At 37.9% G+C, this 18,594-nt stretch overlaps 1 protein-coding gene across 1 annotated transcript in view; it reads right to left on the bottom strand.

Moving 5' to 3' along the window:
• The window catches only part of LOC108701030, a 31,875-nt gene that overhangs the window by 8,263 nt on the left and 5,018 nt on the right, over positions 1-18,594 (bottom strand). Inside the window, exons 3-5 of the mRNA XM_018235163.2 lie at positions 15,551-15,654; positions 2,213-4,861; positions 273-481 (exon numbers count right to left, since the gene is read on the bottom strand). Of these exons, the coding sequence (XP_018090652.1) occupies positions 273-481; positions 2,213-4,861; positions 15,551-15,654 (2,962 nt within the window). The remainder of the gene's footprint in view (positions 1-272; positions 482-2,212; positions 4,862-15,550; positions 15,655-18,594) is intronic.

Genomic DNA, 18,594 nt, shown 5'->3' with positions numbered 1-18,594 from the left:
CCTGCAGGAAAATCAGTTGGACACCGTACAGGATCAGCAAGTGTATGTCCAACTTAAGTCAATGGGGAAGAACTTTATAAACTTGGTAGTAAGTCTGCAAGTGATCCCCAGGCAATATCACCCCATTTTATGACCCTTACTACCATTAATGGCCAAATCATGCAGCACTGCATAACAACATAAGACACACAGATAGGCCACCATACCCAACCGCACATTCAAATGATCGCTTTCAACTTTAGTATCCTCTGTAATTTACAAATAATACTTACTTTGCTTTGCCTCCATCTGGGGACGTTTTATGTGGAATATAATTCCATGTCACTTTATCGCACGACTCAAAGTTCCTTATTTGGAATGTTAAGCCTTGGCTGAGAGCCTTTTCCAATAAAACAAGAAGTTTTTTCCCTTCATGGTTATCAGGAACATATGCTTCAAATCGCCCCCCTTTATATGGGCTTCCTGGGTGAGGATGTCCGGCCTATCAAAGAGAAACCAAAAAGTAAACTGATGGTTTAGCATAAATGAATTTGATCTAATCAGTATGGGGCTCCCAAAGGACAACTCCAATCAATTCAGCTTTTTACAATGGGCTCCATGTCATCTACTGGTTAGGGCAGTAAAATAAAACAAGATTAAAAAGGCACCTAGTTGCTAATATGGTATGTTTATTTTTGCATAATATTTATAGATTTATGTATTTATTCCTTTTAATGGAATAAGAAAATCCATCATCTGAAAAACCTGGTTGGCTGCTAGCTAACTCTTTAGAGCAGGGATTGTGAGACTTTTTTGGTTTAAACCCCTATTGTTCAGGGGGCTCTTAGCTCAAGTTTATAGATATAGGTGCACACTGGTGTATCAACTATTCACCAATACAGGCATGGGACTTATTATCCAGAATGCTGAGTTTTCCAAAAAAAATTGGTCTCTATACTTTGGGACAGTTTCAATTAAGTGAGAAAAAGATATGGTTTATCACATGAAAACTATGGACAAGATTCAATTCAGGGAGAAAAAAGTCTCCTAATTCAGCTACAGCTTTTCCCATAGACTTCAGTGGACTTTTCACGCAATAAACTGTGAAATAACTATTTCTGAACTGAATTGCATTTCAAATTGAATCTCATCCATGAGTTTTCGTGTGATAAGACTTTTTCTCACTGAATTGAATCTGGCCCTTTGTCTGCTAAAAATTATTTAAACATTAAATAAGCCCAGTAGGATTGTTTTGCCTCCAATAAGGATTACACCTTAGTGGGATCAAGTACAGGTACTGTTTTATTATTAAAGAGAATATTACTGTAATATTAATGAATTGAATTATTTTATTATAATGGAGTCTATGTGAGATGACCTTCCCATAATTCAGAGCTTTCTCGATAACAGCCTTCCGGATAATGGATCCCATAGGTGTAGTTCCAATAATATCTTTAGGAGCAGAAAGTGTTCAGCTCCAAATATTACCCTTGCTTGGCTTTCAGGGTAGAAGATCAAACAGAGATTATCCCAAAATCTCATTCTAAGTAGCCTAAAGGCTGGGCATTCCAATAAATGCACAATTTATTGTACTAATCAAAATGTGCCTTATAAGGTGTATCAGGCACTGACTTTTGCACTTGCTTTTTACACCAAAGTGTTCAAAGTTAAATGGATAAGTGAGTGCAGCCTTGTAAAGATTCAACAGTCTCAGTAGACTGTATATCGAATGTTAAATATTTTAAACTGCAAGAAATTTATTTTTTCATACTAAAATGTTCTTCAGTTAACGCCAACTGACCCATTGACCATTTCTTTTATTTCTTAATCAATGTGCTATATTGGTGTATGTAAAATGAGGGGGTTAATTGTGCACTGTAAATAATTTTCAGTGTCTGCAAATAGATCTAGATCTGGGTGTTTTGTCAATTTTAGTTGCCTGCCCATTGTATTAAAGGAAGTTGGGTTCATATAGGGAAGAAATTATTAGGTTACCAAGGAGTTCATTGACCACAAAAAGTGGCAAAAGTAACATGTTATTAAACCAGTTTGTGTTCCTTGTAATGTTTCGTTTTTTGGCCCAACCCAGTAGTGTTGGACTATTTAGTCATTTAGTCAGGAAGGAACAAATGGAACTCAGATTTGGATCAGCTGGACATTAAGAAGTAGCAGTTATTGAAGCAAAGTCTGACATTGATATACAGTATGCATGAACATCTCACTATGTACTTACCCCCTGTATTCCATCAGGTACATCATATATTATTTTCAAAGTAGGGTTTCTCTCATACCCTTGCAGGCTCAAGCTCATTTGAGTATAAACCATTGTGGCTTTCAGCCCAGAACTGTCCTGTGCGGGAACAGCTGAACTGCAAATGTGGCATTTGTCCTGTACTGGTGATTCACAATTATTGCATTGGTAATGGCCACATGGAACAAGTGTCATGCTGACTTTACACAAATCACAAACTTTTCCTTTCTTTATTGACTCTTGTCCGTTTGCAGGGATCCTTTTTTCCTCTTGTAATGTTATGTCTTCCTTTTGAATCAGATTCTTCGTTGTGTTGTCTTTCTCAGCTTCCTTTTTACTAAGCTCTTCTCTTTCCTTCTCCTGCTCCTCGGAGTTGAACTGTTCATTAATTACCAAGGAAGTTCTGAAATCATCAAATATTTGTTCCATTTTGTCTTCCATTGTTCTCCCTCTGTCCAGCTGAAATGTACTTGGAAGAGAACTTTTTACCTTGTAAGGGTCTGGTTCCTCAAAAAACCCACCGATATTTGAGCAGTCTGGAAGAGTTCTTGTGTATGAAGGCATCTGTGCATCTGATGGAATATTGCCTTCAAGTGATTTCTGAGTCATATAATATGGAACACTTCCATTACTTTTAGGTGAAAATAAGTCAAAGTCCCCCAGAGATGTGTTCTTCTGACTCTCCAGTCCTGTTCTGGGAACAATGTTTGAAAAAGTATAATTTGTTGTAAATTGACCTATTCCAAGGTTTGATTCATAATTCTGTTCATTACTTCCCAAAGAGACCATAGATAGAGATAAAGGTGCCGGAGGTGTATTTCTGCTTTCTATAAACAGATTGTAGACTTCAATAGCTTTTGATTGTATCTCTTCTGGATATGTGAGTTGTACCATGTCTTTGTCCGCATGAATACGAATCTTGTCAGAGCAGTGCTCAAATGCAGTGCGCAAGTCCTCTAGTGCTTTGTCGTCTGGACCTTTCGCCTGAAGCGCCGAGTAGGTTAAATTCTTATAAACAATACTGTTACTCTTCTTCTCATAGAATGACTGGATATTTTCTTTTGCGGTGAACAAAGTAGATCTGCTATCTGCCTGTAAGGTCAGGATAACAATCTTTTTCTTTTCTTCTTCAGTTAGTATTATTCCACTGCACAGACGGTCAATATCAGATCTGTAGGCATCCTTTAGATATGTCCAGAGTCTGTTATCCACATAGATTTCAGCTTTAGGAAGAGTTTGAGGTGAGCTGCCCTGTTTGTCAGATGCACATTTCTCTTTTGAATATAAATGTGAGAAGCTATTGGATCTACGGATTCCAGTTTTGTTAGTTCCAGTTTCCAGCAACTTTGAGGTTGAAAAGTCCATGTCCACAAGGCTTGAGTACTGCAGTGGGACAGGTTTCACTGGACCAGCTTTTCTGACATCCTTTGTTTCATTTGTTTTCAGTGTTGTGGCAACATCCGACCGCTTAAGGCTTCTTTCTCCAGGGTTTTTATCTGTTTGCAGACTTTCGTTCTCCCTAAACCCATAACGTCCATTTTTGTGGCTCTTTAGTAAGTCAACGTGAAGACCTGGTCTTTGGTATTTACCCTTTTCTGGTTCCTGCAGCAGCATTTTCTTACTTAGAGGGAGCTCCTTATATTGGCTGTAGGGGTAACTACTTAATGAGGAAGCAGTGTGGCTGCTAGGCTGATTAGATATTGCTTCTAGTCTGTCTTCTGATTGAGGAGTTTTATATGTATTTGATTGGGTTTTTAACCCAGCCAACTCATCTTTCTTTTGGTGACTCTGTTTAAGATCCATTTCTAGGTCAGGTAAAGATTTAAACATATAACGTTTTATAACATGGTTTTTGGCATGTGCAACATCACTCCCATCTCCAATAAAATAGATGTTTTTCTTATCTTCTTGGCAAAAGACCCCAGGCCATTGTGTGTGGATGTCTCGGAAAACTTCCCTCATGGAATCCTTATCAAGCTTTAACAATATTTTGCCAATCTGCTCTTTGCGAAGCCTAAATTCTAATTCCTGGTAGAGACTCAAAAGCTCACAGCGAGCATTAAATAAGTCTCCCCTTTTTCTGTCATCCTCAGTTACACTCTGGAGGTATAAAGAGGTGATCTCATCAAAGCTTGTATCCACTACCTTAACGTTGTGCTTTTTTAATATATGTTGATATTCCTCCCTGAGCAATCTTTGTATGTACTTGTAGATGTCAGTGTCCCACACTAAAGGTTCTTCTCCTTGCTCTGGTGCTTCAGCCCCTGAATATAATTTCTGATCCTCTTCTAAATAAGGCGAGTCTTGAAAATATTTTTCAGCTGTAGTTTGTGATGTATCCCTGAGCTCTAGAGGTGCAGAGGAGATGATCTTCTCTAGGTCACTCTTAGTTTTGCTTTCAATTTGCTTTGGCTCCCTCTCTGTATTTATATCCCCAGTGCCCAGCATGCTCAAGATTTCCATACTTAGGGATTGAACCTTTGTGTAGGCTCCACTGACAATACATGTTTTCTTGTTTTCATCCAACCTGCACTGGAGATCTGCATGGGATGTGCTCAAATTCCTCATAATGTTTTTACAGTGTTCTGGAAGTCGTTTGTAGTTGACAGTCAGTGATAAATTCTCAAATATCTGGAAAAGAAAACGTTGGGATTAGCACATACGCAGATTTTTTTTTATTCCAATTAAAGGACAAGGAAAGCCCAATTCACAGGGGCTGCTAGTCACTTTTAGGAAAGGAATGCACCAGCCTGTAAATAAATATAAGAAATAAGTAGTGTCGCCATGTTTTTTGTGTCCCCCAGCAGACACGTGTGCAGTAGAGTAAAATCTTGGTGTTTTATGTTTGCGCTAAGGGACGCCAGGGAAACACGATGACAAGGTGCTGCATTACTTTTTCCCTGGGCCGGTACATTGGCTCAAATAAAAAAGAAGATGAATTCACTGGAAGGTGCCTGATATATTGTCAACCCCACTGAATGAAGCTTTCTTTGTCCTTTAAATATGTCCGATTCCTAAAAAGCAGAATAAAGAGGGTACTTTAAATAAACTTTTCGCATGCTGCAGCTGGAAACATTATAGGAACTTGTGATGTGACCTCTCTGTATACTGTTATAGATCATAACCAGGGATTAAAAGCAATACGACATTTTTTAGAGGAAGATTTGACTATCAAAATTGAACAAAAAGAATTTTTACTCAAAGGTATCAATTTTATTTTGGATAAAAATTATTTCTGGTTCAAAGGGAATTATTTCCTACTAATCAAGGGGACAACAATGGGAACTAGATTCGCTCCTAGTTAGGCAAATTTATTCATGGGATATTGGGAAAAATATAATATTACTCCCTTACTTAATCCAAATATTGGATTAATAGCGTGGAAACGCTATATAGATGATTGCTTATTTATCTGGAAAGGTCCAGAACAGTCTCTAAAAACTTTTCTTAGTAATATAAATCAAAATGAATTTAAGTTAAATTTCACTAGCGAATATAGCACACAGAGTGTAAATTTTCTCGATCTGACAATATCAATAGATAATAGCAAGTTCGTGATTAGTCTTTACCGTAAGCCTACTGACTGCAACGGCTTTATCCTCAATTCCAGTTGTCATCATAAGAAATAGTTGGAAAACATCCCCCTCAGCCAATTTAATAGAGTCAAAAGAAATTGTAGTAAAATAAGTGATTATGAAAAAGAATGTAACACACTATATAATCAATTCAAAGAAAAAGGATATAGAAAAGAAACTGTGGATAAAGCCAAGAAGATATGCGACATGAAAGATCGAAACGAAATGTTAAAACAGAATTATAAAAAACAAGAAACCACACAAGACAAGTCTATTCCATTTATTACAACATTTAATAATTCTAATAAAAATCTGGAACAAATAATAAAGAAACATTGGCCTATTTTAAAAAACGATAAAGATTTATCTGGATTTTTAACTGAAAAACCTAAGGTAATATACAAAAAAGACCGCAAACTATAAAACAAATGCTGGTACCAAGTTGTTTACCCTTTAATGAAAGAAAAAATAATACATTTCTTAGTACTGGGAAAAATTGATTTTATTCATGTGGAAATTGCAAAGCATGCAATACCTGTAAAAATAATGTGAGAAAATTGTTTAAATTTAAGTCCAATGTGACAAATGAAGAACTTGATAAAAAAGATACAATTACCTGTAACAGTAAAAATGTCATATATTTGTTACAATGTCCCTGTAAGTTACAATTTGTAGGGAGAACTAAATTAAAGACTAGAATACGAGAACATGTAAATAATATACACAAAGGGATGACCACCCATAGCGTTCCAGCGCATTTTAAAACCCACCACAATTCAGATTACTTACAACTACTTACTTTTATGGGAATATCCCTAAAAAAGAACCATTGGTGTGGGAGTGATATGATTAAAACAATATCACAAGAAGAAACATTCTGGATACACAAATTGAAGACGCTGACCCCTAACGGTCTCAACATCGATATTGATATAAAATGTTTTTTAAAAGATTGATTGTTTTAATTTGACTGTTTATACTATGTTTTATTTAATGCACAATTTAACTAAACGAATTTGATTTCCATTTTTAATTGAGGGAACCACCCACAGAGGGGATAAAAAACCTTCCGTGAAGCGGTATGGGAAATTAGCCCCTGAGGAAGTATCATTGGATACGAAACGCGTTGGGCCTTTAACTGTGTAATTAAAGTATTTTATGTGAATAAATTGAATTTCTATTAAGGCAAATACGTGCCCTGAATATCCTTTCCCAAGTATCGTTTGAGTTAAACAATCCTGTAGAGAAACTGAGGACATCGCCGAATCGTACCCAAACCCGATTCCAAACCACGAGGGAGAGAACGCCGACATTGAGAACTTGAAGAAACGTCTGACCGCTGTCTGAAAGAGAAAACCGCATTCCTGTCAGTGCAGTCGGAAGCGAAGTGAATCAGCTTTGAAGAGGTCGGCTTGAAAGGAACTGCTGCTTGCGGCGAGTGCATTGACACTGACCTGTACGTCAGCCTTACAGTGACATCAGGTAAGCGCATTTTCGGCTAATCTCCTAAACGAAAAGTGAAGGTACTACACCATCCTGCACTCTTATCCAACAGGCGCATGACCGACTGGTAACAGACCCGACCAGCCTTCCTTTTTGCGACACGATCTCTTCCTAAGTGTGAGTAGATGTGATGTACGATAGTAGCTCCGTGTACAAAGGATATTACACCATAGAGGCTTTGTCTATTTTTCCTATAGGAACCTCCATTGTATTTCCAGCGCACCTTCATCCCCCTTTTGAACTTTTTTGACACGTGGATAAGTGGATCCATTTACTGAATATAGGTGCAGCTCTTCTCTCCGTATTTCACCGTGTCACACTTGGACTGAGCGCAGTTGTACCCTATTATTCTTGGAAACATTAAAATGTTTTTAAAAGGCAAGTTCACCTTTGCTATAACTTATAGTATGCCAGAAAAGAACCTATTCTAAGCAATTTTTTAACTGCTCTTTATTATTCTTTTTGCGCGTCATCTATTCTAGTTTTTTTTCAATCTAAAGCTTAAAGATACAGCCTGCCTGTCCATGCCAATGATCTCGGCAACTGCAACCAAACAATATATTTACAGGCTGTCGTTTTACTGTTATTCTCATTTTTAATTGTATATTTATATTCTACTTTTCATCATCCTTTTCGATTTCAAGACTGCTCCCTGGGCTAGAGTAATTAACTTTTAGCAACCAGATAACAGTTTAAGATTCAAGCCTGAGAGCCGCTGCACAAACAACGTAAATAATTACACAATATATTTTTATTATTATTTATCATTCCTTTTTTCTCTATTTTATTCATCCTTTATTCTGACATTCAAACAAATGTATGGTTTTTAACGTTTATAAATACAGTTCCCTTTTTTAGCCCATGATTTATTTTTATAGCTCAGTATTGGTACTCGGTTACTGCCCATGAATGAAGCAGTGCAAAATTAAAATTCAATTTCATTATGATTTTTTTTCTGTGGATCTGGTTGCCTGGGAAACCCCATTCATAGTAGGAAACATCAAGGTGCTGGAACAGGGAGATGCTGTGATGAGATTCTGTGCACGGATAATTCACTTATTATTATTCGCTGGTTTAATCAAGGCAATATTTAAAGTGACATATCAGCCCTTGCCTTTGAAATAGATGGGTCCTCCAGGAATCTTTATTATTCTGTATACACTGGGGGTCATCTATACACTGTACAAATACGCTTCAGGACAGTAACCTATAGCAACCGATTAGTGATAAGTTTTCTTGAGCCAGCTGCACCAATGTGATTGATTGCCATGATTTAATGTCCAGGTGCAAATTTACAGAGTGTTTATAAATGAGCCCCAGAGACTTCTGAAGTTCTGATTTCATACTGCAATCATTGTCATGGATTTACATACAGTTGTTTGGAGTGGGGAGAAGGGGGCACAGTGATAGGGAGGGGGGCCCAGAATTTGACATTTTTGCTGGGGATCCCTAGGCCATGTAGTTATGCCCATGCAGTGCATTTAAGATTTCACTAAGACTGTGGCCAATACACTTGTCCACAATCAGAAATGAATGGAAACAATTTCACAGATTCAGTAAATCAGATTTTGGCCATACTGCACAAGTATATAGGAATAAATGGCACATTGGGCAGGGTCAGGTTCCAAAGATAATCTTTCCATGCTGTCAGATATCTATAAGTATGTCTGTCTAATGCTGAAATGATATTTGCTGGGAATTAGAAAAATTAGATTAGACCTTTATTAAGGCAGCCCCATTAAGGTTTTTAGACAGCCATGGGCTGGTTCTGTTTTACAACTGGAAGGGGGAATTGTTTCCCTATCCCCTAAAGCAGGGCTGTCCAACTAAAGCCCTGTACTGTTCCCACCTGAGACCCAGACTCAAACTGACTACATTGTTAACACTTTATACAAAATGCTAATGGGGCACCAGCACTGTGTATGTAGTACATCTTAGAGTGGTCCTTATAGGTTTCCCTGTCTCTTGCTCTGTTCTGACTTCCCTATGCTCCCTTTGTGTGCCCTGCTCTGCCTGTGTGTGCCCTGCTCTGCCTGTGTGTGCCCTACTTTGTCTGTCTGTGCCCTGTTCTGCCAGTGTGTGCCCTGTTCCGCCAGTGTGTGCCCTACTCTGTCTGTGTGTGCCCTGTTCTGCCAGTGTGTGCCCTGCTCTGCTTGTGTGTGCCCTACTCTGCCTGTGTTTTCCATACTCTGCCTGTGTGTACCCTACTCTGCCTGTATGTGCCCTGCTCTGCCTGTGGATCATAAGCTTGGTATTTGTTCTGGGGGTTTGTTAGCATTTGAAAATAAATTATTGTTAGGGGCCCCTAAGGTGTTTAATCATGTGCTGGGGGTGCTGTGTTATTGAAGGGGAAAAGGAGCTATATGGATTTAAGGGTATGTCTTAATATGACAATTTTTTACACATATGAGTGATTAGTGATATCCCTTCAATGAGCACCAACCATTTGGTTTTTTGGTATGCTAACACAATTAATGTGGACATGATCTTGTGGTAACATGGGTGTGGTTTAAAGTGGGTGTGGTTTAAAAACAGGGAGTGGTCAACACTGTCTTCCAGTATCGGCCCTCCACTATGTAGGCAGGAAAAATGTCAGCCCTCAGTACCACAGAAGTTGGACAGCACTGTGCTAAAGCTTTTTTTAGGCAGTTCAGTAACTGTCCAGGGGTGTCAAGCTTCCCTAGTCTTTAAAAAAGTTTTTTCCATTAGTCCCCACTAGCTGAAGGAGGCAGTATGCTGGAGATCCTGAGTTGGAGGTAGGACTTAGGGGGTTATTTACTAAACTCTGAATGCAAAAATCACGAAAAATTTGTGATTTATTTCTATTTTTTTATAAAATCAAAATTTTAAAAAATCACAAATTTTTCAGAACAGTAACGCAAAAAAATTATAGTGTTTTAAAGTTATGAAAATATCATGTACTGTTGCCCTGCACTAGTAAAACTGATCTGTTTTGCTCCAGAAACACTACTATAGTTGATACAAACAAGCTGCTTAGTAGCAATGGTGGAAATTGAAAAAAGTCTATATGGCACAGGATTATTAGTGGATAATAGATAACATTATGTTCTACAGAGCTTATCTGCTATCTGCTGTGTAACTTGAGCCTTTCTTCTTTGAATAGCTGCCTCCATGGCTACACAGTAATCTTGTTTATATAAAAAATAGTAGTGTTTCTGAAGCAAACGCGGCAGTTTTACTAGTGCAGGGCAACACTGCATTATATTTTTATTACTTAAATTACTTAAAATAATTTCATTTTTTGATGTTACTGGTCCTTTAAACCCCAAAAGTCTGAATCTAAAATTCCGGCATCTCAGACCTTTCGAGGTTGCATATAAGTCAATGGGATAAGTCCCAATGATTTTTTGATGTGAGGTGGATTTTGTGCAATACCCTGAAGTTTTCTGAATTTTTGGGAAAAATCCGAAAAAATCGTGAAAATCGGATGAAAATCTGAAAAAATTGTGAAAATTGGATGAAAAATCAAAAAAAAAAAATCTGTTTTTTTTTTCCCCGCAAAGCAAATTTCAGGAAAATGTAATTATGAATAATCACAAAAAAACGAGCGGATTTGATCGGAGTTTGTAGCAGAAAATATTGAGATAAATTTGGACTTTAATAAATAACCCTCTTAGTAGTAAAAGACAGTGGGGCTCATTTATAAACTTTATGGAGAGAAGAATGATTCTCACAGTGAATATATTTGCCCTGCGCATGTTCATATTTATAAAGCCGAGTAAGATTGGTGTGTTTAATGTGCAAACATAATTGTGATTTTTTTTTATTTGCATTGCAAATGCCATTAGGAGCTTTTTAAATATGGCATAATCCCACCCTGTGAATGTTTATGCGGACACTCTGCTTCAAGTTGCGCTACAACTTTCACGGTAGAAAAAATACAGCAGCTTTTGCTAATTGTAATTTCAAAGCTATATTAGTGCATAGCCTTGCACAAACAGCCATCTCATTTGCAAGCCATTTGTGAGAAAAACAATTTGCACAAATAAGGAGAGACGGGCACAGCAGTGCAAAATTTTAAGCATTTAGGGAAAAACAAGGGCAGTACAGGTATGGGACCTGTTATCCAGAATGCTCAGGACCTGGGGTTTTCCGGATAACGGATATTTTTTCCGTAATTTGGGTCTCCATGCCTTAAGTCTACTAGAAATTCATTTAAACATTAAATAAACCCAATAGGCTGGTTTTCCTTCAAATAAGGATTAATTATGTCTTAGTTGATTACGTCATACCTTCTACTCCCAATTTAACAGTCTTACCCCCCAGCAATCCTGCCTAGTCATAGAAGAAATTCTTCATGATCCCAACCCAGCAAAGCTGGTGTCCCGGCTCTACCAGCAGCTCCTTTTATCCGGCCCCAAACCTTTTCAAGCAGCACAAGACTGGTGGAATACTAAAATTATAGGCCTTGACCAAGATAACTGGGACGAGGCGACGGAACACATATACACTGGCCTGATATCGTTGAAAGACAAACTAATACAATATAAAATTATGCACCATATTTACATAACTCACACACGACTCAAACTGATGGGCCAGATCCCTTGCGACTCCTGTCCCAGGTGTCACCAACAAGCTGCGGATTTCTTCCATCTAATCTGGGAATGCCATTACATACTGAGCTTTTGGACACAAGTTGTAAACTATCTATCAGATAATCTTGACTTCCCAAGAATAATTTCACCTGCAGTTTGCCTTTTGGGGGTTCTAGAAGAGATAGTCCCAGCTAAATATACTCGAATCTCTTTCCGTATCCTACTCTTTTATGCAAAAAAAACTGTAGCCCTTCACTGGATGGGTAACCTCTCACCCTCTCTCAATGCGTGGATACGACTGATTAACAAAGCAGTACCCCTATATAAGCTCACCTACGAAATTAGGGGAACACCAACAAAATTCGATAAAATTTGGGGCTTGTGGAATGACATTGCCCCGACCCCTCTATAGTAGGTCATAGCCGAGTCCATCTCCTACTGTGACACCCCGCATGGTTTGCTATCCTTCGTATCCTCGAGGGTCCCAACCTAACCGTCAGATGTATAGTTCCCCTGAGTTTGATAGTGTCCATCTCAACTGCTCAATAACTGTATTGTGTTATGCTTGGTGATAGCATGTGCCATATTTTCTTCCTGCCTAAATTGTACAGTCTAGTCTGCGAGTGTACTTATTGTTGTACGTATGATTGTTGTATGTGTTTAAAAATGAGAAATAAAACTTACCTTTAAAAAAAATTATGTCTTAGTTGGGATCAAGTACAAGCTACTGTTTTATTATTACCGAGAAAAAGGAAATAATTTTTAAAAATTTGTATTATTTCTATGGATGCACCGAATCCACTTTTTTGGATTCGGCCGAACCCCTGAATCCTGTGCGAAAGATTTGGCCGAATACCGAACCAAATCCAAACCCTAATTTGCATATGCAAATTAGGAAGTGGGAAGGGGAAAACATTTACTTCCTTGTTTTCTGACAAAAAGTCACGCAATTTCCACCCCGCCCTTAATTTGCATATGCAAATTAGGATTCGGTTCGGCCAGGCAGAAGGATTCGGCCGAATCCAAATCCTGCTGAAAAAGGCCGAATCCTGCCCGAATCCCGAACCGAATCCTGGATTCGGTGCATCCCTAATTATTTGGATAAAATGGAGTCTATAGGAGACTATTCAGAGCTTTCTGGATATCGGTTTCCGGATAAGAGATCCTATACCTGTACTACCATTTGTGAATAAATATGCACTCTGCAAACTTGACCCCCAGTGAGAGGACAGTATATATATATATATAAGAGTCCATGTAAAGCGAGTGCACACCGGGAACCTTCTTAAAAAAAATCACATAGTATTTTATTTAGAAAACATTTTAAAACATGCAGACCTTTCAGTCTCCTCCTAAGACCATTATCAAGAAATATATATATATATCTATACAGAGACTTTGAGCAGATCCCCTTCTTACAAGTAGCAAGTGAATCAACCACAAGTTTGCTTGAAACTGCCTGAGAATGAATCAATATTGGTCCTAGACATTTATATCCTCAGTGATTCTACTTTCATTCTTTCAACTTTTGAGTCTACTTTCATTTACATTCTTTATAATGTCCTGTTTTGTTTTATTTTTTAATAAATGTATAAAGCATAAGATAATTTAATTGGGGACGGGGTTTAAAAGTATGATTTAAAATGTTGCCAGAGTGTGATGGAACTGGTTTCTAGACAATGTGGGTGCCACAACCCTTAACTATACTTTTCTGCTATCTATCACAAAATAATAAATCGGGATTCTACTTTGGTTCATGCCAAGCTAAAAGGAACCTGCGGTTCTTATTCACATTTTTAGTTGCAAATCCAGTTTAAAAGCAAACTATACATCTGCAAACATGGAAATATATCATGTCCTAATAACAGGGTAATTACATTTCCCCTTTTTTACTAATCAGAACCAGCTGTTCCAGTCTGATAATGAAATTCCTTCTTCATTCTATGTTGTAGCACGGAAGCAAGAGAATCTCCTGTTTCCTGTAAGTGTGCATCACTGATGACTTTCTTATCTCCCTTCTCTTTTCTTTTACCAGATCCTGTTTTCCTAGCAGATTAGATGAATTAGAGGAAAAGGCCATAGGAAATACTCTAGGTTCCCACATGCGTTCAAGATACTAAAAAAAAAAAAAAATTACAGTGACCAAGACCATATTCCCTAGAGCAGGGGTCCCCAACCTTTTTTACCCGTGAGCCACATTCAAAGGTAAACAGAGTTGGGGAGCAACACAAGCATGAAAAAGTCCCGTGGGTGCCAAATAATGGATGTGATTGGCTATTTGGTAGCCTTTATGTGAACTGGCAACTTACAGGAGGCTCTACTTGGCACTATACTTAGTTTTCATGCTATTAAAACTTGCCTCCAAGCCTGGAATTTCAAAAATAAGCACCTGCTTTGATGACACTGAGAGCAACATCCAAGGGGTTGGAGAGTAACATGTTACTACTGGTTGGGAACCACTGTCCTAGAGTATGCCGTTGCCTTTAGATGGTGCACAAAATTGCAGAAAATACACAATTTGCCAATTTGATATAAATGTATGGGGGGCAGAACCCAGCTCTTATTTGTCTTTCCACTTTCTCAAATGTAGGTTTTCCCAGTGGTGACTTGTGAAGTTTGTAACATGTATGACGTTTGTTGCAGGTAAACTTTGCCCCTTTGTGGAAAAGCTTAGCACACAGCATGAATGAATGAAATGTAAAGGAGCACAGGAACTGACCAGATCAGGTATGGTTATGATTCACTTACAGCACTATATGGAACAACCATGCCTGTTTTGATATTGGTGGTAAAGAAAAGTTAAAAAATCAACTGAAACAGAGACACATCTAATAAATGATGGTGAGCAAATTCTGGAAGTGCCTTGCAGGCTCTAGCTGCCACTTAAGAACATTATAACTCATTACCCTAGTAAACAAGCAAAAATTGCTTCTGGGACCAAATCGCAAACCCAAAAAATGACATTTAATTTTGGGGTCTCTACATGGCACATACTTTGGTATCCAATTCATAGTGGGTATTAAACCGTTCAAAAGACTATTGACATTCTTACATATTCATACTGTATATATATGGACATAGAAATTAAGATGCTGTAAAATATAAGCTTTCCAGAAAACGACTACGTTTAGCAAAGATTTTGGGTTTTGTAGTTTGGAGTTGTACGGCATTAACTCGTGAATTCAATAGAATGTGTGCTTTCCAAAAAATATATGGTTTTCCAGGTCAAATTGTTGTTAAAGGGGGTGGTTGACCTTTAAATTAACATTTAGTATGCTATAGAATGGCTATTTCTAAGCAACCTTTCATTTGGCCTTTATTTTTTGTTTGATTATAGTTTTTGAATTAATCCCCTTCTTCTGTTGATTCTTTCAAGCTTTCAAATGGGGGTCAAATGGGGGTTCTAGACACATCACCCAGTTTTTGCATGGTTTTAGGATGGATTTTCTAGTTGCATCCCCCATTTTCCACATGGTTTTTGATCTGCATATTTTAGAAGCATCCCCCATTTTTTCATCATCTGATGCTATACCGATGAATAGAGAATACATTTTTTTCTCCTAATTTGTTTATCATTAATGTGGTCCTTTTACTACCATTTGAGCAACCACTGTCCAATCCCACATTAATAATTACATTAAGAAGAGTGACCTATCTTCTGACAGGAAGGTTGGATATATTACCTTGTCTGGTTCCAGCTTGTCACAGACCTCACTAACAGCCAGAACGTAAATCTTTCCGTTTACTGTTAAGTTATGATCTCTGGTTTCCAGGATCCTTTCCGCCACTACAAATAAAAAAAAAAACTGTTAGGACATAATCTGATGAAGGACTTCTCTTCCATCTTACTTAACTGAGGAGCCAAATCTACCAGCTTGGTGGCACAATATTATTTAAAGTGTTATATCTGTTTCTACTAAAATAAAGTATTTTGGTGCTGTGGTGATGAGTAGCAGCTGCTATTAGGCAGATGTTTTGACAATGCTTGGGCACAAACAGCCCCCATGTAAATTAGTGGCATTGCTACCCTCATCCTACCTAAAGTGATGATGAAGACATTATATAAAAGGTTCAGTACATGTCATCATAACAAATAGAAAAAGCACACCTTTGATTAGACTTCCCTTCCATCTACTTTCACTGGTGCTCCCAATCCCAGTGGAATCTGGAGTATTTAGCCAAACAAGCATATAGGAACATGATGCAACAAACGGTGCCTTTTTTCACCTGAGGAAGGGTTTTCACAGCGAAACGTTGTGCACTGTACTTTTTTTTTTGCAATAAATCTGGCTATTAGCCTTGCACCTTCCTAACTTGTGTTGTCCCAAGTTCATATATATTTGTTTGGTGAAATACACCAATAGTCAATCTCATCCCCATTACTGTGATTCTTCTTGAGGTCACTCTACCCTAAAGTACAGCACTGGAAGTCATAAGGTTTATCAGAGACATTGGTGGACAGACAGACTAAATGCTTATTTGTCTATGGATAGGGTTGCCACCCAGTCAGTATATTAAAACTGATACTTGAGGCCAATGTTATTACCAAGGAAGAAATATACCAAGACAGTAATGGCCCCCATACACAGGCCAATAAAATCTGCCGACAGACCGAGTCGGCAGCTTATTGGCTCGTGTGTGGGGCCATCTGATGGGTGTCCCTGACCGATATCTGGCAGAAATACGGCCAGATGTGGATCAGGCAGGTTAAAAAATCCCGTTGGATCGTGGCCGCATCTTTTCGTTGGATGAGGTCCCACAATCCGACTGCCTGTATGCCCTCCATTCTGATCCGAATGGTTTTTTTTTTAAATTTCTTTATTTTCAATTTTTCAACAAGGGTACAAAACAAAAAGGGGAAGTACAAGGGTGAAATAATTTACATATATCAACGCATATAATATATAGACTGCCGGGACTTATTCCCCTCCTTTTATTTGCCTTTTAATCTTTCCTTAAAAGGTCCTCCAAAAATTTATGCCAAGGAAGCCAAGTTCTCCAATACTTATTGCTAGTATTATGATATAAATGAGTTAGCTCTTCTAATAAACTTATTTCCTTCACAGCCTTAATCCATTCCCTATAAGTCGGAGGCTTTTCAGATTTCCAGTTCCTCGGAATTAAGGATTTCGCGGTCTGTATTAACTGAAAGGTAAGGGGATCTTCAAGCATAGTTTGTTTATCTTTGTTAAAATTAAATAGTATCAGAGCGAAATCTCTAACAGAGGGATCATTTTACCCGAAATAATAAATTCCCTCATTCTAGTCATTTTGTCATCTCGTCTACCCCACCTCTGAAAGGCTCCTTTTTCCATACTAGGAGGGAAGTTCTGGTTATATAAGAGTGGTTGTAAGACGTATGGTGTTTCTATCATCTTCATAAGATGTTTATTTTTGTGCCATATTTTAAGAGTGGGGGTAATTAATATATGTGAATCTTGTTCTTTCTTCTTCCTTGTCCCTGCACTTTCTAGTGGGTACTTGCCCCATCCCTCTTCTAGGCCACACCAATCTTTTTTTTTCCCCCCTCCTTACCCAGCATAGTATCCTCACCAGATGTATCGCTACATAATACAAATATGGGTCCGGTACTCTCAGCCCTCCTTTTTCTTTAGGAGCCGTAAGTGAGTTAAATTTTAGGATTCTTACCATTCCATATAAACTTAGAGAACATTGACTTAATTGATATAAAGAAAGAAGTTGGGATTTCTACCGGTAATACCTGAAGCAGGTATAAAGCCTTCGGCATTAGCACCATTTTTATTGCTTGTATTCTGCCTAACCAGGAGATTTTAGTTTTTTTCCAATTATCTATTGTTTTTTGTAGAGTAGCTATTAAAGGTATATAATTATCTGCATATGTTCTGTATAATTCGCCACTTAGATTGACTCCCAGATATTTAATTGTTGATCTAGCCCATTTAAATGGGAAATTTTGTTTGATATGTTGTATTGTTTTTTCATCTAAATTGATATTAAGTATTTCCGATTTAGTATAGTTTATCTTAAAGTTAGAAAATTCCCCAAATATTTCCAATAGTTTCATCAGGTTTGGGAGCGTAATTAATGGGTTTGTTACATACATTAAAATATCATCAGCAAAAGCTGCGCATTTATATTCATTACCCATTATCTTTACCCCATTTATATCCGGGTTATTTCTTATGTGTGAGAGTAATACTTCCATAACTAACAGGAATAATGTTGGGGACAGTGGGCAGCCCTGTCTCGTCCCGTTAAATATCTGAAAGCTTTGTGAGATTGTGCCATTCATTTTAATTTTCGCCGTAGGTATGGCATACAGCGCGAGTATCCTTGCCAACATTTTATCTTTCATCCCGAGATTTATTAATGTCCTGTCTAGGAAGGACCATGAAATTCTATCAAATGCTTTTTCAGCGTCCGTCGTTATTAGACAAGTGGGGTGTTGTAGTTTGTATGCATGTAGTATTGTCTGATCCGAATGTTCAGTGGGCATATCTGGGGGAGATATCAAATCGTTTGCCGACATCGCCAAACGAGGGGAATCTCCATGTGTATGGCCATTTTAAGGCTATTGTTCTTTTTTTTCAAAACATGGATGCAACCCCTATGGCACTTGGTGAGCCATCATTTGTATGCATACTGAGATCTTCCAGAGATAAAAATTGACCCATGTAGTGTATCTTTAAAGTTAACTTGTTATTTTCAGGCTAAACAAAAATATGTATATATTTTTTTCCTTGAG

Source organism: Xenopus laevis, chromosome 9_10L (assembly GCF_017654675.1).
Source record: "Xenopus laevis strain J_2021 chromosome 9_10L, Xenopus_laevis_v10.1, whole genome shotgun sequence".
Lineage (NCBI taxonomy): Eukaryota > Metazoa > Chordata > Amphibia > Anura > Pipidae > Xenopus > Xenopus laevis.
This window is presented reverse-complemented; position numbering and strand designations above follow the sequence as displayed.